Below are 26261 nucleotides of genomic sequence, written 5' to 3' on the forward strand. Positions count from 1 at the left end.
TGAGTGTGTACAGGTTTCTACTACCGAGGTACCCGCAGACCTTTCTTCTCTTTCCAATTGCTATTGGTGCTATGCTGACGTATTCTCTAAAAAGGCTGCAGAGACTCTACCGCCTCATCGCCCCTTCGACTGTCCTATTGATCTCTTGCCTGGAGCTGAACCTCCTCGGGGAAGGGTATATCCCCTCTCTCTCCCTGAGACGGAGGCTGTCTCAATACATCCAGGAGAATTTGGCAAGAGGGTTCATTAGGAAGTCAGTGTCTCCTGCAGGGGCGGGATTCTTCTTCGTACAGAAGAAGAATGGGGAATTACATCCTTGCATCGATTACAGGGGTCTTAACGCTATCAACATTAAAAATAAGTACCCATTGCCCCTGATTTCTGAGCTCTTTGACAGGCTAAGGGGAACAAAGGTATTCACCAAACTAGATCTGCGGGGTGCCTACAACCTGATTCGCATCCGTGAGGGGGACGAATGGAAAACGGCTTTTAATACCAGGGATGGGCACTATGAGTGTCTGGCGATGCCCTTCGGGCTCTGTAATCCCCCAGCCGTTTTTCAGGACTTTGTCAATGATATCTTTCGGGATATGCTTTCCACCTCGGTCATAGTCTATCTGGATGATATTCTCATCTTCTCTCCAGATATTGACTCCCACCGGAGAGATGTTGGCAGAGTCTTCGAACTCTTACGGGCGAATTCCCTTTATGCAAAGTTGGAGAAGTGTGTGTTTGAGCAGGAGTCTTTACCTTTCCTGGGCTATATCATCTGGGCTCAGGGATTGGCTATGGATCCTGCCAAACTACAGGCTGTGATGGACTGGCAAGAACCCCATTCTCTTAAAGCGGTGCAGCGCTTTATGGGGTTCATAAATTACTATCGCCAGTTCATCCCCCACTTCTCAACTTTGGTAGCTCCCTTGGTATCCCTCACCAAGAAGGGAGCGAATCCCAAATTGTGGTCGGAAGAGGTCTCCAAGGCCTTCACTTCTATAAAGTCCCATTTTGCTAGCGCTCCCATCTTACATCATCCTGATGTGGATAAGCCATTCCTTATGGAGGTGGATGCCTCATCCGTTGGTGCTGGAGCAGTCCTCTATCAAAAGGATGCTCAAGGTCGGAAGCATCCATGCTTCTTCTCAAAGACCTTCACACCAGCGGAGAGAAATTACTCCATTGTGGATAGGGAGTTGCTAGCAATGAAGTTTGCCTTTTCGGAGTGGAGACATCTTTTGGAAGGTGCTCGGTTTCCTTTCCAAGTCTTCACGGACCACAAAAATTTGGTCTATTTGCGTACAGCCCAGTGGCTGAATTCTCGTCAGGCCAGATGCTCCTTGTTCTTCTCCCGGTTCCAGTTCACTCTCCATTATCTCGCCCGGGAGAAGAACATTCGTGCTGATGCTCTCTCTCGCTCCCTTGTGTCAACTGAGGAGGAAGAGGAGCCTCAGCTTATTGTCCCTTCAGAGAGTCTGAGAACCGTAGCTCTGGTTTCGCTAGAGTCTGTGCCTCCGGGCAAGACTTTTGTTCCCATCAATTTGCGACCGGAGGTTCTCTCTTGGGCTCTTTCGTCCAGAGTGGGTGGACACTTTGGGGCAAAGACGACATCTGAGTTGCTGGCGAGAATGTACTGGTGGCCACATATGGTTCATGATGTCGGAGACTATGTTCGGGCATGTGTCTCCTGTGCCAAAAATAAGTCTCCTCGTCAACGGCCAGCTGGATTGTTATATCCTCTGCCGGTGGCAGACAGGCCCTGGGAGATGGTCGGGATGGACTTTGTGGTGGGTTTGCCCAAGTCACGTGGCTGTACTGTCATTTGGGTAATCACGACCATTTTTCTAAAATGGTGCATTTGGTACCGCTTCCTCGGCTACCTTCTGCACGGGTCTTGGCAGCGTTGTTTATTAAACATATTTTCCGCCTTCACGGTATGCCGGACAAAATTGTAAGTGATCGGGGTCCTCAGTTTGCGTCTCGTTTCTGGAGAGAGCTTTGTCATCTTCTCACTATTGAGTTAAATCTCTCTTCTGCCTATCATCCCGAGACGAATGGGTTGGTAGAGAGAGCCAACCAGACCTTGGTCACATATCTGCGACATTTTGTCTCTGCCAGGCAGGATGATTGGGCATCCTTGTTACCATGGGCAGAGTTCGCCCTTAACAACGCTGTAGCCAATTCCACCAGTCAGACTCCTTTCCTCCTTAATTACGGCCAGCATCCGTGGGTTTCAGTGCCTATGCCCGTGTCCTCTGCTGACTCCAGGGTGGCAGACTGGGCAGTAAAGGCACGAGACATTTGGGACCGCACTCAGGATGCCATCTGGGCCTCCAAGGAGAGAATGAGGTCCTCCGCCGATGCACATCGGCGCCCTGCTCCGACCTTTGCTCCTGGCGACTTAATGTGGCTCTCCGCTCGTAACATCAGGCTGCAGGTTGAGTCCACTAAGTTTGCTCCTCGCTACTTGGGTCCCTTCAAGGTCCTCGAACAGGTTAATCCTGTGGTTTACCGTCTAGCCCTTCCTCCACGCCTAGGTATCACCGACACCTTTCATGTGTCCCTCCTTAAGCCCGTGTACATGTCCCGGTTTTCTGAGTCATCTACCGGGACGTCGGGCTCGTCTACGGATGATTACGAGGTGAACGCTATTTTGGGGTGCAAGGTGGTTCATGGCAAAAAATCTTATTTGGTGGACTGGAGGGGTTACGGTCCTGAGGATAGATCCTGGGATCTTGCTGAGCACATTTGGGCTTCGCAGCTCATTGCTGCCTTCGAGCGTAGCAAGGCCCAAGGAGGGGGGGCCCTAGGAGGGGGTTAATGTTAGGGGTCGAGTTCCTGCTTCTGCACAGGGGAAATCTCGGGCCATTTCTGCTGCGGTCTCCCATTCTTCTCCTGCCGTAGTGAAACCTGCTCAACAGAGATGACGGTCCTTGCGTCTGGCTCAGTCTCACTCTGTGCTTAAGCTTGCTGTTGCTTCTCCAGCTTTTGCCATTAAAGCCAGTGCTGGGCAGCAGGGAGTGGACGCTTTTGAGACTAAGTCCTGCTTTTTCCCTTCTGAGCATGCCCAGGGTGAGATCTCCCGTTGGAGATCGAGGGTCACATGCTCAGATGCTGCAGCGGTTCCCATTGGTCCTCCTGGAGGGTCCTGAAAGGGCTAACTTCTGTGGCAGCTGCCCATTGGTCCTTTATTGGAAGGTCCTGAATGTACTGCAGCTATATAAGCTTCGCATGACCGCACGGCCATGCGCTAGTGTACAATTGTATACGTGTGTTTGTTGTGAGTGCAAGTCGTTCATTAAATACCTCTACTCTATTGTATGACTGTTCGGGAAAGGTGTATGGCTGCTATCTAGCGCCCGACTAACCACTCAACGTGTCACACACGAATCAGTGTCTATTGCGGTGCCACGCGCCAGTAGTGCGCTTCCTGACCCACGTCTGGGTGCTTAGTGGTGTCTGCCAGCTCGGCACAGTTCGCACTTCGGTGCTCTAACTATCAGTTACCTAACACACCCAGTTGCGGTGTTGTGCGCAAGTAGTCTGAACGGACTTCAACCCTGAGTCTTGGGATTGAGTTCGCTGACTCCTTGCTTGCACTCTTTAGTGCGGTATTGCGGACCTGTGGCTTAACAGGGTTCGCTTCCACCGCCATATAGCACTGCCATTTACTAGCAGCAGGTTTTCACCTGCACGGTGGACCCCGGACTGCAAACGCACCTATTAATATTTCATCTTATACTTGGTGCGTTCTGCCAGTCCTAACAGAACACTAGTGCCAGGGTCTGGCTAGTAAATGGCGGACGATCAGCACTTACAGCGGTACATCCAGCAGCTGGAGGGAATGTTGGCGGCTCTAGAGCGTTCAACCTCAGCTGTGGATGTCACTGCTGTCGCTGTTCAGGCTGCAAGTGTAGCCGCAGCCAGTTTGTCTGCTGCCACCCCTGCTCCGACTTTATCCCGGCTCCCGCTTCCTGACAAGTTTGATGGTGACAGTAAACAACGTCGCGGATTCGTGAGCCAGTGCTCCATACACCTTGAGCTCCTGGCGTCACGCTTCCCTACGGAACGGGCGAAAGTGGGATTTATTCTATCTCTCTTGTCGGGCAGGGCGTTGGAGTGGGCAACGCCACTATGGGAGCGAGATGATCGTGTGGTACAGAGTGCTCCTCTCTTCCTGGACGCTCTGAAGCAGGTCTTTTTAGGACCTCGTGTTACCCACGATACCGCGCTCCAGTTGTTGACTATTAGTGCGGTTTTGCAGACCTGTGGCTTAACAGGGTTCGCTTCCACCGCCATATAGCACTGCCATTTACTAGCAGCAGGTTTTCACCTGCACGGTGGACCCCGGACTGCAAACGCACCTATTAATATTTCATCTTATACTTGGTGCGTTCTGCCAGTCCTAACAGAACACTAGTGCCAGGGTCTGGCTAGTAAATGGCGGACGATCAGCACTTACAGCGGTACATCCAGCATCTGGAGGGAAGGTTGGCGGCTCTAGAGCGTTCAACCTCAGCTGTGGATGTCACTGCTGTCGCTGTTCAGGCTGCAAGTGTAGCCGCAGCCAGTCTGTCTGCTGCCACCCCTGCTCCGACTTTATCCCGGCTCCCGCTTCCTGACAAGTTTGCTGGTGACAGTAAACAATGTTGCGGATTCGTGAGCCAGTTCTCCATACACCTTGAGCTCCTGGCGTCACGTTTCCCTACGGAATGGGCGAAAGTGGGATTTATTCTATCTCTCTTGTCGGGCAGGGCGTTGGAGTGGGCAACGCCACTATGGGAGCAAGATGATCGTGTGGTACAGAGTGCTCCTCTCTTCCTGGACGCTCTGAAGCAGGTCTATTTAGGACCTCGTGTTACCCACGATACCACGCTCCAGTTGTTGACTATTAGTGCGGTATTGCGGACCTGTGGCTTAACAGGGTTCGCTTCCACCGCCATATAGCGCTGCCATTTACTAGCAGCAGGTTTTCACCTGCACGGTGGACCCCGGACTGCGAACGCACCTATTAATATTTCATCTTATACTTGGTGCGTTCCGCCAGTCCTAACAATTAGTAATAACTTAAAGGCGTTATTCAACAGTGTAGTAAAATGGTTCATGTCACATAAATCAAACAGCAGCCCTTCCTAGTCACATGCCAGGACAGGCTACAATCTGAAGAAACCCAGCGCCCAAGACTTGTCTCTGTTAACCGAGGAGCTATATTGAAAGTGCAAATACAGGTGAGCTGCCTAAATAGGGCTGTGACATCAGAATAATTAAATCTTTTCCTCGGTCCAGCCTCAATCTTCCATGCGCAATCAGTCAGCCAAGATAAAGATTTATTTCTACTGATGTTACAGCTCTTCTCGCATCACAGAGGTATGTGTCCTTATGATAGAGCTCCCCTGTCAGTTGAGACACAGGTCTCAAGAACTTTGTTTCTTCATACTGCAACCTATCCTGACATGTGACTAGGAAAGGTTGTTATTTAAATTATGTGATGGGGCGATTTTATTACATCATTGGAGGAACTCTTTTAGTCTCAGAGAAATCCATCTACTTTTATGTTATCCAGAACAAAATAAGATGTATGAGTAATAGTCTTGTACTTTGCTGTTCAGTGGATACTGGGGAAACTAAAGCTATTCTTTAGCACTCACGCGTAAAGTATGGCTGTATCTGTGGTGTTTGAAAGGATAAAGAGCTAGCACTCGACAGATAGGTAGAGTTTCTTGATGGTGCTAGTGCACGGGATCCAGAGACCCTCAATAACTGGAAAAAAGTAAAACACTGCACTCATCCAGTTCAATTTTGCTAAAGTGAAAAAAGTTTATTGCAGACGTGAAGGCAGAAAACAGTGAGGCAACAAGTTTGACGTTTCGGCCACTCAGTGGCCTTGTTCACAAATGGTGCTGTAACAAAGAGATAAACAACAGTGTATGAACATAACATATACATAGTAATAGAAATATATATACAAAACTATTTACACAGAAGATATAGGTACTGGAACCCATGTCATAACCTGTAGAAGGAGGAAAACGGTTCTAGTGATCCTGCAACCAATAGTAAACCCGGAGGATAAGAAGAAAGGAGGTAGGGTTTAAAGAGGATAAGATCTCTACAAGCGGGAGGATCTGGTAAGAGATTCATAAACATACCCTTTAGGAACTGTTTGTGACACGTCAAGTAAGAACAAGGATAAAGTAATATGTAGCCAAGTAAGGGTAGTCCGGCTGTGGCCTATATGGAATGAACACAAGAGGCTGTCGACAAAGAAGTAGATGGTGCAATCAAACAACAATCAGTAAAATAAAAATGTATAGAGCCATATGAGGTTGGAATAATGTATATATGTATATATATAGGAGAGAGTAATTACCCAAATGGCAGATAAAGCTTGTCTTATTATTCAATAGTCGGAAGCTGTAGTGCAGTCCAGCGATAAATTTGAGACATCTGTCAAAAGGTCAGGTTGGCTGTAATATATATAGTATAGGGATGTATACTCTATATAAGTTCAAGGATAGACCAGTAAAACAAGTAAATCAGCCAAGTTGCTACCTGGATTGTTAAGTTGGCTCATATGTGGCCCTGCAGACTCGAGGGTTCCAGCAAAGAGAATAGGGTGAGGCAGGGAATATTAGAATCCCTTCATGCCGTGTCAGTCATCTTAGTAAGGACCTACGTGCCTATAGAGGGTATGAGCAGGGATACAAAGCGTCATGTAAAGTCTAGAGTCCGACCCAGGGTACTTATCTTAAAAGTCCAGATGTAGTCTCACAGTCATTGGTAGTGCAATGGAGGCGCGGTCCGGGGTCGCAATGTCCGCAGTTGGAGGTACCGTGGGAAGCGCCGACACAGGCAGTGTCTAGGCGGTGAGAGCGGCGGTAACTGGACTCCAAGGCGTGGAGTTTTAAGCTGGCCACAGCCGGTCACGTGACCGGAAAGGGAAGAGCCCGCCCGCACCTGCGCACTAGCCTAAACGAGGACTATGTTACAGGCGCCTGCGTGTGAGGCTTGTGTTGCCGGCGTCTGCGCATTGATAGGGAGAACCGGCGCCTGCGCAGAGCGTTGTCCTAGAGGGCACAGCGCAGAGGGATGTGTGCTTGCGCATGAGAACTATAGGGGCCGAATATGCCGGGCGCAACAGCGCTGCGGAGGAGAGCCACTCTAAGTCCAAAATGTCTCTGGGGAGCCAGGGGCTAGATCAATCCATGGCAATAGAGATTAGCTAGGCACTGGTATAGGAGAACTAGGAAGAGAGGAGCGTAATAATCCTATTGGAGGACCTCGGCATGTAGTATACCTATATGAGCATGAGGTGGTAGTATGTATCCTGTGTAGTAGGTGACATACGACTGGAGGAAAAAAAAAAAAAAAAAAACAAAGCCGGAGTACAATAGGGAAACTAGGAGTACAATATGTTAGTAGTTGCACTGTGGTGGAGAAAATAAATTGACATTCTATATAGATATAATATAACATGACGGTACTGTAGTAGGAGTCCAAACCAACAATGATTATTCATAAGGAACCCGAGTTGAATAGGTAGGAAAAAGCATGGGCAAAATAACAAATAAATAAACAAAGTATATAAAAAGTAAAAATGAAATATAAAATATGAAAAATAAAAAATAAAAAAATAATAAAAAATAAAAAAAGGGGGGGGGGGGGGAAATTGTAAAAAAGTTAAGGGTAAATGAAGCTTAGGGGGCTCCTAAAGGGTGTGTCTCTTACCATCCCGTGGAGATACGATACGAAATCTACATGTGCAGACGGTTAGTTTGCCTAAGGGAAAGAAAATCTGGTTAAGATAGCCAATCCAACTCCCTATTGAGTCCTTTCGGATGAAGTGTGTCAAGCGTGTATATCCAGAAGGATTCCCTCTGTTTAAGTAACTGAATATGATTCCCTCCTCTCCTAGGGCGATGGACTTTTTCAATAACCTGGAAGCGTAATTGTGCTATTGTGTGGTGGGCTTCTTTAAAATGAAATGGTAATGGCAACCAGGTTTTCCCACATCTAATGGTAGATTTATGGTTAGAGATCCTATTTTTGATGGCCTGGGTGGTCTCACCCACATAGAGCAAACCGCATGGGCACTTAATGATATATACCACAAAGTTTGAATTGCAGGTGTGGTATTCTTTGATCGAGAAGGCCTTGCCAGTGTGGGGGTGAAGAAACTCGTTACCTTTTATGACGTTTGAGCAACACATGCAGCTGAGGCAGGGGAAAGTACCAGTTCTTTTCTGGCCTGAAAGTGTCAAGAGTGATGATGTTTTAGGTGTACCCAGATCAGCCCGTACCACCTTGTCTTTTACATTCTGGGGTCGTCGCATGCTCATGAGGGGAGGATCCTTGAAAATAGGAATGTTGGGATATGCTTTGGACAATAGTGGCCAGTGACCACGAATCAGGTTATGTATTCTGTGCATGGTAGGGTGGTGGTTATGAACAAATGGAAGTCTAGGGTTCTTAACCATAGTCAGGGCAGTAGCTTCAGTATTAAGGGCTTTGGAGGATTCCACCTCGAGAAGTTTGGTCGGGTAATTCCGGGCCTTAAATTTATTGGACATTTCCTGAACTCTACTGTTCCTAGTAACTGGGTCTGAGACAATTCTGGCTACCCTTTTGAACTGGGACCTTGGCAGGCTATCCCGGGTAGGTTTGGGGTGACAACTATTATAGAGTAACAGGCTGTTACAGTCGGTAGGTTTCACAAATAGGTCCGTACTCAAATTTCCAGATGCGTCTTTCATGATTTTAGTATCAAGAAAGGCAATTTCCTTGTTATGGTGTACCAATGTGAAAGTCAGCTCTGGTCTAACTTCGTTAATAGTTCTAAAAAATTCTTGTAAAGTGGTCTGATCACCTTTCCATATACAGAAAATGTCATCAATATACCTGTACCATGTAAGGGCATGTTGTTGAAACATAGAGTTGGGGTAAATATGTGTGCGCTCAAAATGATCCATGTACAAGTTCGCATATGCCGGGGCCACATTTGACCCCATGGCAGTACCGCATGTTTGTAAAAAGAAGTCATCTTCAAACATGAAGAAGTTCTCCCTAAGGACAAGATTAAGTAGGTCAAGGCACAGGTCTAGTATGTTCGGATCCATATTGGCCTCACGAAGAGTCAGTGTAACTGCCTCAATGCCCTTGTCATGTTCAATGGAGGTGTACAGACTATTCACGTCTAAAGTACACAAAGTACTGTCAGGAGGAATATTATTAATACTGCGAATTTTGTTCAGGAAGTCACCTGTGTCTAGAATGTAGGATTTGGTAGAGCGAGCATGGGGGGTGAGAATTTTTTCTAGAAAAATGGACAATGGATTCAATATTGAGTTGGTAGATGCCACTATAGGGCAACCAGGGGGATTGTGAAGATCCTTGTGGATCTTGGGTAGGATATATAGTACCGGGGTCACCGGATGGTGGTTTATGAGGTATGTTCTAGTTTTCGCATCAATAGTTTTGAGTTGTTGGTGTTTATCTAGGACAGAGGTGATCTTCTGACGTATGTTGTAGGTGGGGTCAGTTTGTAGTTTCTTATAAGTGGAGGGATCAGAGAGTTGGCGTCTAACTTCCGCAGTGTACTGGTTTCTATTCATGACCACTGTGGCACCCCCCTTGTCCGCCGGCTTAATAATAATGTTTTTATTCCTACTCAGTGAACCCAAGGCCTGTCTCTCAGAGGTATTCAGGTTGTGTTGAACTGGGAGAAGACCCAGGTGTTGGTCATGAAGAGTACTTTTAATGTCTCTGTCTAATAGACTAATGAAAGTTTCTGCTGCATGATATGATTTGGGTGGCATGAATGTACTGGGGTTCCTGAGTCCTAAAGAGTTGATACTGATTTTGGGTATGTCCGGGTTAGGTGTGGCATCTGTGGTGTTATCCCTATTATGAGGGTTGGCCTCAAAATGTACCTTCAATCTTATGCTTCTATAGAAGCGTTGAAGATCTTTCTCTAGCTGAAAAGCGTCCCACCTTGGTGTGGGACAAAAAGACAAACCCATGTTGAGAACCTTCAACTCTAGGGGGGACAAAGAATAATCAGATATATTGATTACCGAGTTTGGACTCCTACCTGGGACCTCGGGGTCATGTGTCGGTCTGGTGCTCTTCCTCCTTGACCTCCTGGTAGGCGTCCGTTTGGTCCTAAAAAACGAGGGCCTGGTGAAGTAATCTCGCTGCCGGATCCTGCTGAGGAACCTTCTGCTGGTGAGGATCCCCCTGAGCGATAGTTCCCTCTTGGTGTCCGACGAAAACGCTGGCGTGGTTGTCGGGGAAATGGGTCCTCCCATCTGTATACCTTATTTGTGAGGTAATCCTCAGTGTCTCTCTGGAATTTAGTTCTTTTTCTCTCCTCCAGAGTTTTCTGGTGGATTGACAGTATGGAGTCCACTTTACCCTTTAACGTTGAGAACTCGGTATTGCTCAGAGTTGTAGTTAGCTGGGTTTCAATTGAAGTGATTTTCTCCTCCGTTGTTTTAATAGCCTCTTGAAGGTACTCAATGGTAAGCAGAATGATGTCAAAGGAACATTTGTTGAGGATTTTCTGAAAGGTGGTACAGTACTTCTCGTTGTCGGCAAATAGGGTGGGTCTCAGATTACACCGTAGTCCTCGTGGTATCTTTCCCTGGCGGTGGTATTCACCTATTGTTGCACAGTGTAGGTCAAAAGAAATTAGTCTCTTTCTCTCCTTCTCCCAATCCCTTGTCTTAATATCCTTACTCGGGATATGTAAAAAATCGGTATTTGATCTTATTTTAGACAGAATGGTTGAACCAGTGGCATCGTCATAGACGTAGGTCTCGGATGACATGAGTCCGGTCGGTGCTAAAAAACTCCAAAATAACTAGATACTTGAAAGGATAAAGAGCTAGCACTCGACAGATAGGTAGAGTTTCTTGATGGTGCTAGTGCACGGGATCCAGAGACCCTCAATAACTGGAAAAAAGTAAAACACTGCACTCATCCAGTTCAATTTTGCTAAAGTGAAAAAAGTTTATTGCAGACGTGAAGGCAGAAAACAGTGAGGCAACAAGTTTGACGTTTCGGCCACTCAGTGGCCTTGTTCACAAATGGTGCTGTAACAGAGATAAACAACAGTGTATGAACATAACATATACATAGTAATAAAAATATATATACAAAACTATTTACACAGAAGATATAGGTACTGGAACCCATGTCATAACCTGTAGAAGGAGGAAAACGGTTCTAGTGATCCTGCAACCAATAGTAAACCCGGAGGATAAGAAGAAAGGAGGTAGGGTTTAAAGAGGATAAGATCTCTACAAGCGGGAGGATCTGGTAAGAGATTCATAAACATACCCTTTAGGAACTGTTTGTGACACGTCAAGTAAGAACAAGGATAAAGTAATATGTAGCCAAGTAAGGGTAGTCCGGCTGTGGCCTATATGGAATGAACACAAGAGGCTGTCGACAAAGAAGTAGATGGTGCAATCAAACAACAATCAGTAAAATAAAAATGTATAGAGCCATATGAGGTTGGAATAATGTATATATGTATATATATAGGAGAGAGTAATTACCCAAATGGCAGATAAAGCTTGTCTTATTATTCAATAGTCGGAAGCTGTAGTGCAGTCCAGCGATAAATTTGAGACATCTGTCAAAAGGTCAGGTTGGCTGTAATATATATAGTATAGGGATGTATACTCTATATAAGTTCAAGGATAGACCAGTAAAACAAGTAAATCAACCAAGTTGCTACCTGGATTGTTAAGTTGGCTCATATGTGGCCCTGCAGACTCGAGGGTTCCAGCAAAGAGAATAGGGTGAGGCAGGGAATATTAGAATCCCTTCATGCCGTGTCAGTCATCTTAGTAAGGACCTACGTGCCTATAGAGGGTATGAGCAGGGATACAAAGCGTCATGTAAAGTCTAGAGTCCGACCCAGGGTACTTATCTTAAAAGTCCAGATGTAGTCTCACAGTCATTGGTGGTGCAATGGAGGCGCGGTCCGGGGTCGCAATGTCCGCAGTTGGAGGTACCGTGGGAAGCGCCGACACAGGCAGTGTCTAGGCGGTGAGAGCGGCGGTAACTGGACTCCAAGGCGTGGAGTTTTAAGCTGGCCACAGCCGGTCACGTGACCGGAAAGGGAAGAGCCCGCCCGCACCTGCGCACTAGCCTAAACGAGGACTATGTTACAGGCGCCTGCGTGTGAGGCTTGTGTTGCCGGCGTCTGCGCGTTGATAGGGAGAACCGGCGCCTGCGCAGAGCATTGTCCTAGAGGGCACAGCGCAGAGGGATGTGTGCTTGCGCATGAGAACTATAGGGGCCGAATATGCCGGGCGCAACAGCGCTGCGGAGGAGAGCCACTCTAAGTCCAAAATGTCTCTGGGGAGCCAGGGGCTAGATCAATCCATGGCAATAGAGATTAGCTAGGCACTGGTATAGGAGAACTAGGAAAAGAGGAGCGTAATAATCCTATTGGAGTGAGAATTTTTTCTAGAAAAATGGACAATGGATTCAATATTGAGTTGGTAGATGCCACTATAGGGCAACCAGGGGGATTGTGAAGATCCTTGTGGATCTTGGGTAGGATATATAGTACCGGGGTCACCGGATGGTGGTTTATGAGGTATGTTCTAGTCTTCGCATCAATAGTTTTGAGTTGTTGGTGTTTATCTAGGACAGAGGTGATCTTCTGACGTATGTTGTAGGTGGGGTCAGTTTGTAGTTTCTTATAAGTGGAGGGATCAGAGAGTTGGCGTCTAACTTCCGCAGTGTACTGGTTTCTATTCATGACCACTGTGGCACCCCCCTTGTCCGCCGGCTTAATAATAATGTTTTTATTCCTACTCAGTGAACCCAAGGCCTGTCTCTCAGAGGTATTCAGGTTGTGTTGAACTGGGAGAAGACCCAGGTGTTGGTCATGAAGAGTACTTTTAATGTCTCTGTCTAATAGACTAATGAAAGTTTCTGCTGCATGATATGATTTGGGTGGCATGAATGTACTGGGGTTCCTGAGTCCTAAAGAGTTGATACTGATTTTGGGTATGTCCGGGTTAGGTGTGGCATCTGTGGTGTTATCTCTATTATGAGGGTTGGCCTCAAAATGTACCTTCAATCTTATGCTTCTATAGAAGCGTTGAAGATCTTTCTCTAGCTGAAAAGCGTCCCACCTTGGTGTGGGACAAAAAGACAAACCCATGTTGAGAACCTTCAACTCTAGGGGGGACAAAGAATAGTCAGATATATTGATTACCGAGTTTGGACTCCTACCTGGGACCTCAGGGTCATGTGTCGGTCTGGTGCTCTTCCTCCTTGACCTCCTGGTAGGCGTCCGTTTGGTCCTAAAAAACGAGGGCCTGGTGAAGTAATCTCGCTGCCGGATCCTGCTGAGGAACCTTCTGCTGGTGAGGATCCCCCTGAGCGATAGTTCCCTCTTGGTGTCCGACGAAAACGCTGGCGTGGTTGTCGGGGAAATGGGTCCTCCCATCTGTATACCTTATTTGTGAGGTAATCCTCAGTGTCTCTCTGGAATTTAGTTCTTTTTCTCTCCTCCAGAGTTTTCTGGTGGATTGACAGTATGGAGTCCACTTTACCCTTTAACGAGGAGCGTAATAATCCTATTGGAGGACCTCTCTTCCTAGTTCTCCTATACCAGTGCCTAGCTAATCTCTATTGCCATGGATTGATCTAGCCCCTGGCTCCCCAGAGACATTTTGGACTTAGAGTGGCTCTCCTCCGCAGCGCTGTTGCGCCCGGCATATTCGGCCCCTATAGTTCTCATGCGCAAGCACACATCCCTCTGCGCTGTGCCCTCTAGGACAACGCTCTGCGCAGGCGCCGGTTCTCCCTATCAACGCGCAGACGCCGGCAACACAAGCCTCACACGCAGGCGCCTGTAACATAGTCCTCGTTTAGGCTAGTGCGCAGGTGCGGGCGGGCTCTTCCCTTTCCGGTCACGTGACCGGCTGTGGCCAGCTTAAAACTCCACGCCTTGGAGTCCAGTTACCGCCGCTCTCACCGCCTAGACACTGCCTGTGTCGGCGCTTCCCACGGTACCTCCAACTGCGGACATTGCGACCCCGGACCGCGCCTCCATTGCACCACCAATGACTGTGAGACTACATCTGGACTTTTAAGATAAGTACCCTGGGTCGGACTCTAGACTTTACATGACGCTTTGTATCCCTGCTCATACCCTCTATAGGCACGTAGGTCCTTACTAAGATGACTGACACGGCATGAAGGGATTCTAATATTCCCTGCCTCACCCTATTCTCTTTGCTGGAACCCTCGAGTCTGCAGGGCCACATATGAGCCAACTTAACAATCCAGGTAGCAACTTGGCTGATTTACTTGTTTTACTGGTCTATCCTTGAACTTATATAGAGTATACATCCCTATACTATATATATTACAGCCAACCTGACCTTTTGACAGATGTCTCAAATTTATCGCTGGACTGCACTACAGCTTCCGACTATTGAATAATAAGACAAGCTTTATCTGCCATTTGGGTAATTACTCTCTCCTATATATATACATATATACATTATTCCAACCTCATATGGCTCTATACATTTTTATTTTACTGATTGTTGTTTGATTGCACCATCTACTTCTTTGTCGACAGCCTCTTGTGTTCATTCCATATAGGCCACAGCTGGACTACCCTTACTTGGCTACATATTACTTTATCCTTGTTCTTACTTGACGTGTCACAAACAGTTCCTAAAGGGTATGTTTATGAATCTCTTACCAGATCCTCCCGCTTGTAGAGATCTTATCCTCTTTAAACCCTACCTCCTTTCTTCTTATCCTCCGGGTTTACTATTGGTTGCAGGATCACTAGAACCGTTTTCCTCCTTCTACAGGTTATGACATGGGTTCCAGTACCTATATCTTCTGTGTAAATAGTTTTGTATATATATTTTTATTACTATGTATATGTTATGTTCATACACTGTTGTTTATCTCTTTGTTACAGCACCATTTGTGAACAAGGCCACTGAGTGGCCGAAACGTCAAACTTGTTGCCTCACTGTTTTCTGCCTTCACGTCTGCAATAAACTTTTTTCACTTTAGCAAAATTGAACTGGATGAGTGCAGTGTTTTACTTTTTTCCAGTATCTGTGGTGTTGATTGATACCAGGCCCAATTTTATCTTCATTCTGAAATGTTTAGGTTATTTTTGACTCACGGAGGGAGAGGAATTGAAAGGCACTGCTTCTAATGGTGCCTATATAGTTGTTAGCCTATAGGTATCTCCTGTATTTGCCCCCAAACACATGAATGCTGGGCTCAGTTGAACGTTCGCATGTTCTCTTTGGGGATAGGCTGATGTGAGAGAAATCTAAAGAACTACAAAACAAAAGGAGCTGGCGTGTATGAATTGAACCTGACATAACCTTATGCCCCCTCACATTATCTGTAAAGGGGGGGTCAGGAGGCCCCATTATACATCAGTCAATTTTCCGATACTGCTGAAAAGGTATATTTGGCTCACTATAATCTAATGTGAACAGATTGCCTGCAAGTCTGTAATGCGTGCTTCTGTACACCAAAGTCTGAGGGCTACATTTTCAGGAGTAAGTGAGAAATTATTACCATTATTACCATTCCATTGCTTTTTCATCATGATTTTCAGATTAAAAAAATTAAAAAGGAAAAGAGTTGCATTTTTGCCTCAGTTTTCTAAGTATAAGAGGTAAATGTCGAGATAAGACCTCTTGCCCTCATTGGTTTGCCATACTTGTAAGAATTGCACAATATTGTCACCACCTTCTGCAGTACAAATGTTTATCCGTATAATTAAGTGCTTTTTTTGCCCCGAGATGACCTCTACTTTTATTTGATCCTCATTTAATCAAATTATATCGACATTTCCTTCTTCCAAAATGACCCGTGGCAATGTCTTTCCGTCATGGTGAAATTAGGGTCATAATTAATTCAACAGGCTTAAGACTTAAGCAGGCATATTATTACATTTCTTCATTTTCTGCAATGTAGAAGCAATATCTCAATGTACTTCTGTAATGTAATTAAATCAAAGCACATATTTCAGATTTCAATTGCTTCTTATCATTTCTCTGCCCCGGAGTGTTGTTTTGTTAACTAAAAGCCACAAACAGCATGCAAATGGCAGGATTGTTTATGAAGCCAATAACTGTAATACGCGGTAAATTTGAGTGAGATATACTAGCTGAGGTCATTACACTGCATACAGCACATAGTAATGAAATATGCTTTCTGACACTCCGCATGGCACAGATATAGTTCTGGTCACCTTTTTTTCAACCCTTTGAAACGTAGGAACTATAATCAAATGGAAGTTCATATTCGATAGCAGAAACGGTTAACACATTTTATCCATTAATTATACTTTACGAGTTGTTGAATGGTAGAAATATTTATCCAATTTTATAGCAATGAAGCTTAAATCAGACCTTTGATATGAAACGTGTAGAAAAACTTGCTCCCCCATTCCTCGCAAAAAGGGGAAATTGTTTTTTGTGCACATACAGTATCAATCTAATATGTTCATGAGCTGTCCTGATTGCCATCCACTGCTTTTGATAGGATGGTTCCTATTTATCAGCATTACACTAAAAAAAATAGCATTTAACAGCATTCTGCCAGCACTTTAGGTGCTGGCAACATAATTTCTAAATTACCGGTAAGTAATTTGCAGAGTACCTATTTAGTACATTATCAAATGTGATCAAGTTGATTAAAAAATAATACTCATTTTAATCACTGTGTAATAGAACAAAAGCTCAATTCGTCTTCATTTGTTTCCAAATTCCAGTCCTCACAGCCCCCAACAGATCATGTTTTCAGGATTTCCATAGTGTTGCACAGGTGACAGAATTCCTGATGCCTTGATGATACTTCCAACATCTGTGCAATACTAAGGACAATCTGGAAACATACCATGTTGGTTGGGGGCCATGGGGATTGGGTTTTATGAAATATTGATCTAGAAGCTAAAAAACCTCAAAGCTGGATTGTAGGGGCAATTGCGTCCATTCTAGACAATAGATTGTAATCAGCACAAATCTTTCTGGTAGTGTCCTAGAGTGTATCACTAATTAAATATGAACTAATTAATTGAAAATGGCAATCATTTTCCCAGTTAATTGTTCTGATTAAATGTTTAGCTGGTCTATGACATGTTAATAGCACGCAGAGCCCATTTTGATTGTCAGTTAATATTGTAATTGAACACGTGTATGCCTTGTCTATCTTATAGTGTTTTAGAGCATATTAGATTTGAAGTCTTCAGTGTAAAATGAGCCCATTACCACACTTTTCAAAGTGAGAACACGAGTAGTGTAGATCAATCACATAAGGCCTGTGTGTTGTTTCTTTAAAGAGTCAGAAAAATCATTAAAGCATTACTGTGGCTTGTTTAATAGTGTCAGCAATAAGTTAGACGCCACATTCTCAGAAATGTGGGGAGTTTGAGTGGTTTATTGATACAGTCAAAGAAAGTAAAATAGTTCTAGAATTAATTGCTAAGATGACTTCAAGGAAAAGAATGATGGCAAAATCTTATGTGGTTGACTCGTTTATTCCATGCTATGGCCAATGATCAAACGTTGAAATCATCCCTATCTGCGGCTGCGTTCGTCAGACTTTGTGTTTGCCTATTAATCTTACTTTGCAGTTTACTTCAGTGACCTATTGGTTTTCCATTTTTTTTTATTATTCCAAGTAATGGGACATTTCCAGAATGACAACAGTTATATGAAAAAGTTTGGGCACCCCTATTAATCTTAAGCTTAATGTTTTATAAAAATTGTTGTTTTTTTGCAACAGCTATTTCAGTTTCATATATCTAATAACTGTTGGACACAGTAATGTTTCTGCCTTGAAATGAGGTTTATTGTACTAACAGAAAATGTGCACTCTGCATTCAAACAAAATTTGACAGGTGCATAAGTATGGGCACCCCACCAGAAAAGTGACATTAATATTTAGTAGATCCTCCTTTTGCACAAATAACAGCCTCTAGTCGCTTCCTGTAGCTTTTAATGAGTTCCTGGATCCTGGATGAAGGTATTTTTGACCATTCCTCTTTACAAAACAATTCCAGTTCAGTTAAGTTTGATGGTCGCCGAGCATGGACAGCCCTCTTAAAATGATCCCACAGATGTTCAATGATATTCAGGTCTGGGGACTAGGATGGCCATTCCAGAACAGTGTAATTGTTCCTCTGCATGAATGCCTGAGTAGATTTGGAGCGGTGTTTTGGATAATTGTCTCGCTGAAAGATCTATCACCTGCGTAACTTCAACGGCTTCTTTCACATCACTCTCCCATACAGCTTCTCCTTGTGCAAAAGTGCGTTGTATAGTTGACCGATGCACAGTGACACCATCTGCAGCAAGTTGATGCTGCAGCTCTCTGGAGGTGGTCTGAGGATTGTCCTTGACTGATCTCACCATTCTTCTTCTCTGCCTTTCTGATGTTTTTCTTGGCCTGCCACTTCTGGCCTTAACAAGAACTGTACCTGTGTTCTTCCATTTCCTTACTATGTTCCTCACAGTGGAAATTGACAGGTTAAATTGACAGCTTTTTGTATCCTTCCCCTGAACAACTATGTTGAATAATCTTTGTTTTCAGATCATTAGACAGTTGTTTTGAGGAGCCCAAGATGCCACTCTTCAGAGGAGATTCAAACAGGAGAACAACTTGCAAGTGGCCACTTTAAGTAGCTTTTCTCATGATTGCATACACCTGGCTATGAAGTTCAAAGCTCAATGAGGTTAGAAAACCAAAAAAAGTGCTTTAGTAAGTCAGTAAAAAGTAGGTAGGAGTATTTAAAAACAAGAAAATGATAAGGGTGCCCATACTTATGCACCTGTCAAATTTTGTTTGAATGCAGATTGCACATTTTCTGTTAGTACAATAAACCTCATTTCAAGGCAGAAACATTACTGTGTTCAACAGTTATTAGATATATGAAACTAAAATAGCTGTTGCAAAAAAAAAACAATTCTTATAAAACATTAAGCTTAAGATTAATAGGGGTGTCCAAACTTTTTCATATAACTGTATATGAAAACGTAAAAAAAAATGATAATACTAAGAATATAAGAAAAGGTACAAAAATAATAAGAATATAAAAGAGCAAATTGTTTGCAGCATCTAAAAAAATCCTTCTCAAATTAAAATAGGGAACATTTATCAATAGTTACATAAGGTTGACACTATACAAAATTAAGAAGTAGACATTTAAATCTCCCCAAATGACACATACTTTAATATACAGTTTGGGAAATCCGAAAGACTAAACACGCCACCTCATGTCAATCACATGCATCAGTGACTTGCGCACAAAAATGCGTTTTGGAATAGGGCACTAACTAGTTCACGCCATTTTTGTTGCAATATTGTCATCAGATCCTCATAGATCTTACATTAATGGCATTTCTGAAAATTGGCAAAGAATATTTTGGTCAAAACACCCTTTAAAATCAGCGACACTACCCTAAATCAAAAGCTGCAACAACAAATAGTGAATACTTTACATAATGCCCTTTGTTTATCAATAATTTTGCCTACCTCAGAGGACATTTATAAAATACTAGATGGTGGCCCGATTCTAACGCATTGGGTATTCTAGAATATGCATGTCCACGTAGTATATTGCACAGCCCACGTAGTATATTGCCCAGTCATGTAGTATATTGCCCAGCTACATAGTATATTGCCTAGCCACGTAGTATATTGCCCAGTCACGTAGTATATTGCCTAGTCACGTAGTATATTTTGCCCAGCCACATAGTATATTGCCCAGCCACGTAGTATATTGCCCAGTTACGTAGTATATTGCCCAGTCACGTAGTATATTGCCCAGCTATGTAGTATATTGCCCAGCTACGTAGTATATTGCCCAGTCACGTAGTATATTGCCCAGCTACGTAGTATATTGCCCAGTTACGTAGTATGTTGCCCAGTCACGTAGTATATTGCCCAGCGACGTATACAGCACAGAGCCACGTAGTATATTGCCCAGTCACGTAGTATATTGCCAAGCGATGTAGTATACAGCATAGAGCCATGTAGTATACAGCACAGAGCCATGTAGTATACAGCACAGAGCCACGTAGTATACAGCACAGAGCCACGTAGTATATTGCCCAGTCACGTAGTATATTGCCCAGTCACGTAGTATATTGCCCAGCCACGTAGTATATTGCCCAGTTACGTAGTATGTTGCCCAGTCACGTAGTATATTGCCCAGCGACGTATACAGCACAGAGCCACGTAGTATATTGCCCAGTCACGTAGTATATTGCCAAGCGATGTAGTATACAGCATAGAGCCATGTAGTATACAGCACAGAGCCATGTAGTATACAGCACAGAGCCACGTAGTATACAGCACAGAGCCACGTAGTATATTGCCCAGTCACGTAGTATATTGCCCAGTCACGTAGTATATTGCCCAGCGATGTAGTATACAGCACAGAGCCACGTAGTATACAGCACAGAGCCACGTAGTATATTGCCCAGTCACGTAGTATATTGTCCAGTCATGTAGTATATAACACTGCCCACGCAGTATATAGCAGCCACGTAGTATATAACACTGCCCACACAGTATATAACAGTGGCCACATAATATCTAGCACAGCCCACGGAGTATATCACACAGCCCCCGCAGTATATCACACTGCCCATCTAGTATATGGCAGCCACGTGGTATCTAACACAGCCCACGTAGTATACAGCAGTGTGGGCACCATATCCCTGTTAAAAAAATAATTAAAATAAAAAATAGTTATATACTCACCCCCTGGGATCCACCGAAGCTCCAGCGATAGGCGCACGGCTGCCGCCATCTTCCGTTCCCAGGATGCATTGCACAATTACCCAGATGACTTAGCAGTCTCGCAATTTCGCAATAACTAAAGCAATTGTTACCATCCACCTCTCGTGTCTCCCCTTTTCCTCATAGTTTGTAAGCTTGCGAGCAGGGCCCTCATTCCTCCTGGTATCTGTTTTGAACTGTATTTCTGTTATGCTGTAATGTCTATTGTCTGTACAAGTCCCCTCTATAATTTGTAAAGCGCTGCGGAATATGTTGGCGCTATATAAATAAAAATTATTATTATTATTATTATAATGCATCACTGGAAACGGAAGATGGCGGCAGGCGCAATCGGCTCGGCAGACTACGGAGGGTGAGTATAGCAGGTTTTTTGTTTTTTTATTATTTTTAACATTACATTTTTTTAATATTGATGCCGCATAGGCAGCATCAATAGTAAAAAGTTGGGGACACACAGGGTTAATAGCGGCGGTAACGGAGTGCGTTACCCGCGGCATAACGCAGTCCGTTACCGCCGGCATTAAACCTGTGTGAGCGGTGACCGGAGGGGAGTATGCAGGCGCCGGGCACTGACTGCGGGGAGTAAGGAGCGGCCATTTTCTTCCAGACTGTGTCCGTCGCTGATTGGTTGTGGCTGTTTTGCCGCGACCAATCAGCGACTTGGATTTCCATGACAGACAGAGGCCGCGACCAATGAATATCCGTGACAGACAGAAGGACAGACAGAAGGACAGAAAGACGGAAGTGACCCTTAGACAATTATATAGTAGATAGACAATTCATGCCCAAAATATTAACTGAGAATAAATATACACTATGAATATTTCAGTAGCTTAAAGGGGTATTCCCATCTCCAAGATCCTATCCCAATATATAGAAGGTGTAACAATAAAAATAATAATAGGGAATACCTCCAATTAGAAATGTTGTATAATTTTTCTGATTTGCTATGTCTTTTTCCTCATGTGCAGACATTGCAGAACATTAGGTATCCATGGTTACAACCACTAGCAACTAGCTAACTGTCATTATATCTAAGGTCCTGCAATGCCTGCACATGAGGAAAGAGACATAGCAAATCAGAAAGACTATACTACATTTCTAATTGGAGGTATTTGCTAAAATCACTATTATTACACCTATGCATATTATTACACTTACTACAGTGCCCATAGGTCCGCTCTCCTGCCGACCTCTATGGTTGTCATTGCCGGTTTGCTATGAGCACCGCCCTGTGGTAGGCGCTTATAGCAAGTGAGTAATTCTGCTATATACAGGTGATCTGAACATAGCCTCTATGTAGCAGCTTCTAGTCTCCCATGGAGAATATTGAAGCATGCCAAAAGTTAAAAAAAGTTTTTAAAAATATGAAAGAATAAAAAAAATATAAAAGTTCAAATCACCTCCTTTTGCCCCATTCAAAATAAAACAATAAAAAAATCAAAACATACACATATTTAGTATCGGCTCGTTCAAAATTGCCCAATCAATCAATAAAAAAGAAATGGATTACCTGGTCGCTAAACGGAGTAGCGAGAAAAAAGGTAAGAACGCCAAAATTACATTTTTTTAGTTGCCACAACATTGAATTTAAATGCAATAAAGGGCGATCAAAAGAACGTATCTGCACCAAAATGACATAATTAAAAAAACGGCAGCTCGGTGCGTAAAAAATAGGCCCTCACTCAACCCGAGATCGCGAAAAATGGAAACACTATGCGTATTGGAAAATGGCGCATTTTTACAAACTTTGGAATTTTTTTTCACCATTTTGATAAAAAAGAACCTAGACATGTTTGGTGTCTATGAACTCGTAATGACCTGGAGAATCTTAATGGCAGGTCAGTTTTAGCAATTAGTGAACCTAGCAAAAAAGCCAAACAAAAAATAACTGTGCGATTGCACTCTTCTTGCAATTTCACCGCACTTGGAATTTTTTTTCCGTTTTCCAGTACATGATATGTTAAAACCAATGGTGTCGTTCAAAAGTACAACTCGTTCTGCAAAAAAAAAGCCCTCACACGGCCATATTGACCGAAAAATAAAAAAAGGTTATGGCTCTGGGAAGAAGGGGAGCAAAAAAACGAAAACGCAAAAACAAAAATACCTCCGGTCATGAAGGGGGGTTAAACATAAAAAGACACACAAACAGAAAAAGAAGTTTATTTCAATGAACACCCCCCCCACACACACATTCCCTGGTTTACCAATTTATTTCCAAAAGAAAAGCCATGCAAGTTCGCTGTAGTCCAGGCAAACTGCGGTAGTCCACCGAATCCGCCATAGTCCACAAATGGATACCTCAAGGACCTAAATAGTGAGAAAAAGAAACAATACACTCTCCCTCGTTCACAAGTTTATTCCCAAAAACGTAATACAGACCCAACGTAGTCAAAGGTCCCTTGAATCTGGTGATGGCGACTGTGAACAGCAGGAATGATGCTGCTATTCTGACCCCAGGTACTGACATCACCACTAATCCGCGAGACCCGAAATTAACTACACCACTCAGAGTCACCGGGTCTCATTGATTTTATCAGGTGAGCCTAAGGTTACTTTCACACTAGCGTCGTGCACTGCATGTCGCAATGCGTCGTTTTGCGGAAAAAACGCATCCTGCAAAGTTGTCTGCAGGATGCGTTTTTTCTCCATAGGCGTGTATTAGCGACGCATTGCGATGCATTGCCACACGTCACAACCGTCGTGCGACGGTTGCGTCGTGTTGTGGCGGACCATCGGCACCAAAAAACGTTGCTTGTAACGTTTTATGGTGCGTTGTGTCCGCCATTTCCGACCACGCATGCGCGGTCGGAACTCCGCCCCCTCCTCCCCGCAGCTCAGAATGAGGCAGCGGATGCGTTGTAAAAATGCATCCGCTGCCCCCGTTGTGCAGCGCTTCCACAGTATGCGTTGGTACGTCGGCCCGACGCACTGCGATGGGCCGAGTATGACGCTAGTGTGAAAGTAGCCTAAAGCTTGCCAGTCTGATGCAGTACAGAATATGGACGTTTTTATTGACAGGACATTATGTCCTTCAAAAGCTTCTATTTCTGAAATGTGTTGATTTCTAGGTATACTATATAAGAAGAAAAACAACAAAAAAAGTAAAAAAATATAGACATTATTGCATTTAACATTGTGCAACACAGAGAAAGATTTCCAATAATGACCAGGCCCTGGAATATTGGCTTACCTGAATGTGATGTAACCTATTTGTGCTGTGAGCGTTAGTATTGTTTTAGAACTCAGAAGTAGTATTTAATAAAAAGAACCATGGCAGCATGACTAATGCAATTTTAGTTTTCCTACTGTAATAATAACCTCCTCTTTCATTCACGTAGTTAATCATATTCGTTTTTTTATCACGTCACTAAGGTCTTTGCATTCAGCACAATTCTAATTACTTTTACCTTAGTGTTGGGAAAACTGAAAATGAAGAAAATAAAAGAAAAATTTTAGTGATGAAAATCATGATTTCTTTTCTCCAGTTTTTCATCTGCACAAACGCTTTGAGCGCTACAGACTGTCAATTTTTCTATATTAGTTTGTGAACAAGAAAAAAACTGAAAATGATACTGTTTAACCCCTTGCTTAAAAAAAATCCTAGTGTGTTGCAACTGCAAAAATGTGCAATTCCACAATTGTTTTTTGGGTATTTTATTTGCCATGTTCACTATAGGGTAAAACTAACTGACTTGGCAATATGATTCCCAAGGTCAGTATGAATACGCAGATACCAAGCATGTTTCATTTTTTTTATTTACGTAGTAAAGAAAAATTTGGAAATTTGTTAAAAAAAAAATTCATTTTGTTGTGATTTTTCAAGACCCGTAGCATTTTCATTTTTCGGGAACTAAGGCTGGGTGAGGGCTTATTTTTTGCACTCTGAGCTGATGTTTTTACTGATACCAATTTACAGCAGATATGATGTTTTGATCGCTTCTTATTGCATTATATTGCAATGTTGCAGTGGCCAAAAAAACATAATTTTAGCCTTTTGCTTTTTTTTTCTCTTTACATCATTTACTGATAAGGTTAACTTATTTCATATTTTAATAGATCGGACTTTTTTGAATGTAGCGATTCCGACTATGTGTATTTTTTTTTGTTTTATTTTTAATGGAGTAAAAAGGGAGTGATTTGAACTTGTGTTCTTTTTACTTTTTTCATTTTGTAAAAAAAAATTTACTTTTTTTGCTGAACTTATTAGGCCGGCGTCACACTCAGCGTATAAAAATACGGTCTGTAATTTATGGCCGTAATACGCAGAAAAGTCCCCAAAATAGTGGTCCATATCTCCTCCGTAGGCAGGGTGTGTCAGCGTATTTTGCGCATGGCATCCTCCGTATGTAATCCGTATGGCATCCATACTGCGAGATTTTCTCGCAGGCTTGCAAAACCGACATACGGACATACAATGGATCCATGTTCTCAAAAAAATCATAAAAACATATATACTGTCTATATATACATATATATGTCATTGAGACACATATATATATATAAATATTTACTTCAGCGCGATATAGCAGAAAGCCGGTAATTCAATTGCCGGCTTTTGCTATCTCCTTCCTAAACCCGACATGATATGAGACATGGTTTACATACAGTAAACCATCTCATATCACCATTTTTTTTTGCATATTCCACACTATTAATGTTAGTACTGTGTATGTGTAAAATTTGGGCGTTCTAGCTATTAAATTTAAGGGTTAAATGGCGGAAAAAATTGGCGCGGGCTCCTGCGCAATTTTCTCCGCCAGAATAGTAAAGCCTGTGACTGAGGGCAGATATTAATAGCCTGGAGAGGGTCCATGGCTTTTGCCCCCCCCCTGGCTAAAAACATCTGCCCCCAGCCACCCCAGAAAAGGCACATCTGGAGGATGCGCCTATTCTGGCACTTGGCCACTCTCTTCCCATTCCCGTGTAGCGGTGAGATATGGGGTAATGAAGGGTTAATGTCACCTTGCTATTGTAAGGTGACATTAAGCCAGATTAATAATGGAGAAGCGTCAATTCTGACACCTATCCATTATTGATCCAATAGCATGAAATGGTTAAAAAAAACACACACACATTATTAAAAATGATTTTAATGAAATGAACGCACAGTTTGTTTGAATATTTTATTGTTCTCTCAATCCACCTGAAGAACGTCGCTCTGTAACAAAGGAAAAATAATAAACCAACAATATACATACCTTCCGATGATCTGTAACGTCCCACGATGTAAATCCATCTGAAGGGGTTAAAATATTTTACAGGCAGGAGCTCTGCTATAATGCAGCTGTGCTTGTGCCTGTAAAACCCCGGGGAATGAAGGTAATGTAGGTCAATGACCTGTAGTTACCTTCATTCGCGGTGATGCGCCCTCTGCTGGTTGTCCTCATATGAACTCGAGCGTGGGAACTTTCCTGGCAATTTTCAAGTCTGACCACAAA

The 26261-nt window shown here is 43.5% G+C and overlaps 2 protein-coding genes across 4 annotated transcripts in view; one reads left to right on the forward strand and one right to left on the reverse strand.

The window, feature by feature from the left end:
- Positions 1 to 26261, forward strand: part of NEK11 (NIMA related kinase 11) — a 406370-nt gene that overhangs the window by 352210 nt on the left and 27899 nt on the right. The gene's annotated exons all lie outside the window — the stretch shown is intronic.
- Positions 5694 to 13569, reverse strand: LOC138642133 (uncharacterized). 3 transcript variants are annotated; one of them, XM_069730080.1, is made up of 5 exons: positions 11335 to 11504; positions 10085 to 11087; positions 7723 to 7773; positions 6144 to 6225; positions 5694 to 5894 (listed from the first exon to the last, which is right to left on the reverse strand). In XM_069730080.1, exons 2-5 carry the CDS (start codon positions 10299 to 10301, stop codon positions 5870 to 5872), a joined length of 375 nt encoding a protein of 124 aa, XP_069586181.1. In that variant the 5' UTR covers positions 10302 to 11087; positions 11335 to 11504; the 3' UTR covers positions 5694 to 5869. The 3 variants fall into 3 exon arrangements, with proteins under 3 accessions (XP_069586181.1, XP_069586180.1, XP_069586179.1); XM_069730079.1 differs by lacking the exons at positions 10085 to 11087; positions 11335 to 11504 and adding an exon at positions 13252 to 13569; XM_069730078.1 differs by lacking the exon at positions 6144 to 6225 and having other exon boundaries at positions 11335 to 11500.

This window comes from Ranitomeya imitator, chromosome 6, assembly GCF_032444005.1.
Source record: "Ranitomeya imitator isolate aRanImi1 chromosome 6, aRanImi1.pri, whole genome shotgun sequence".
Taxonomy (NCBI): domain Eukaryota; kingdom Metazoa; phylum Chordata; class Amphibia; order Anura; family Dendrobatidae; genus Ranitomeya; species Ranitomeya imitator.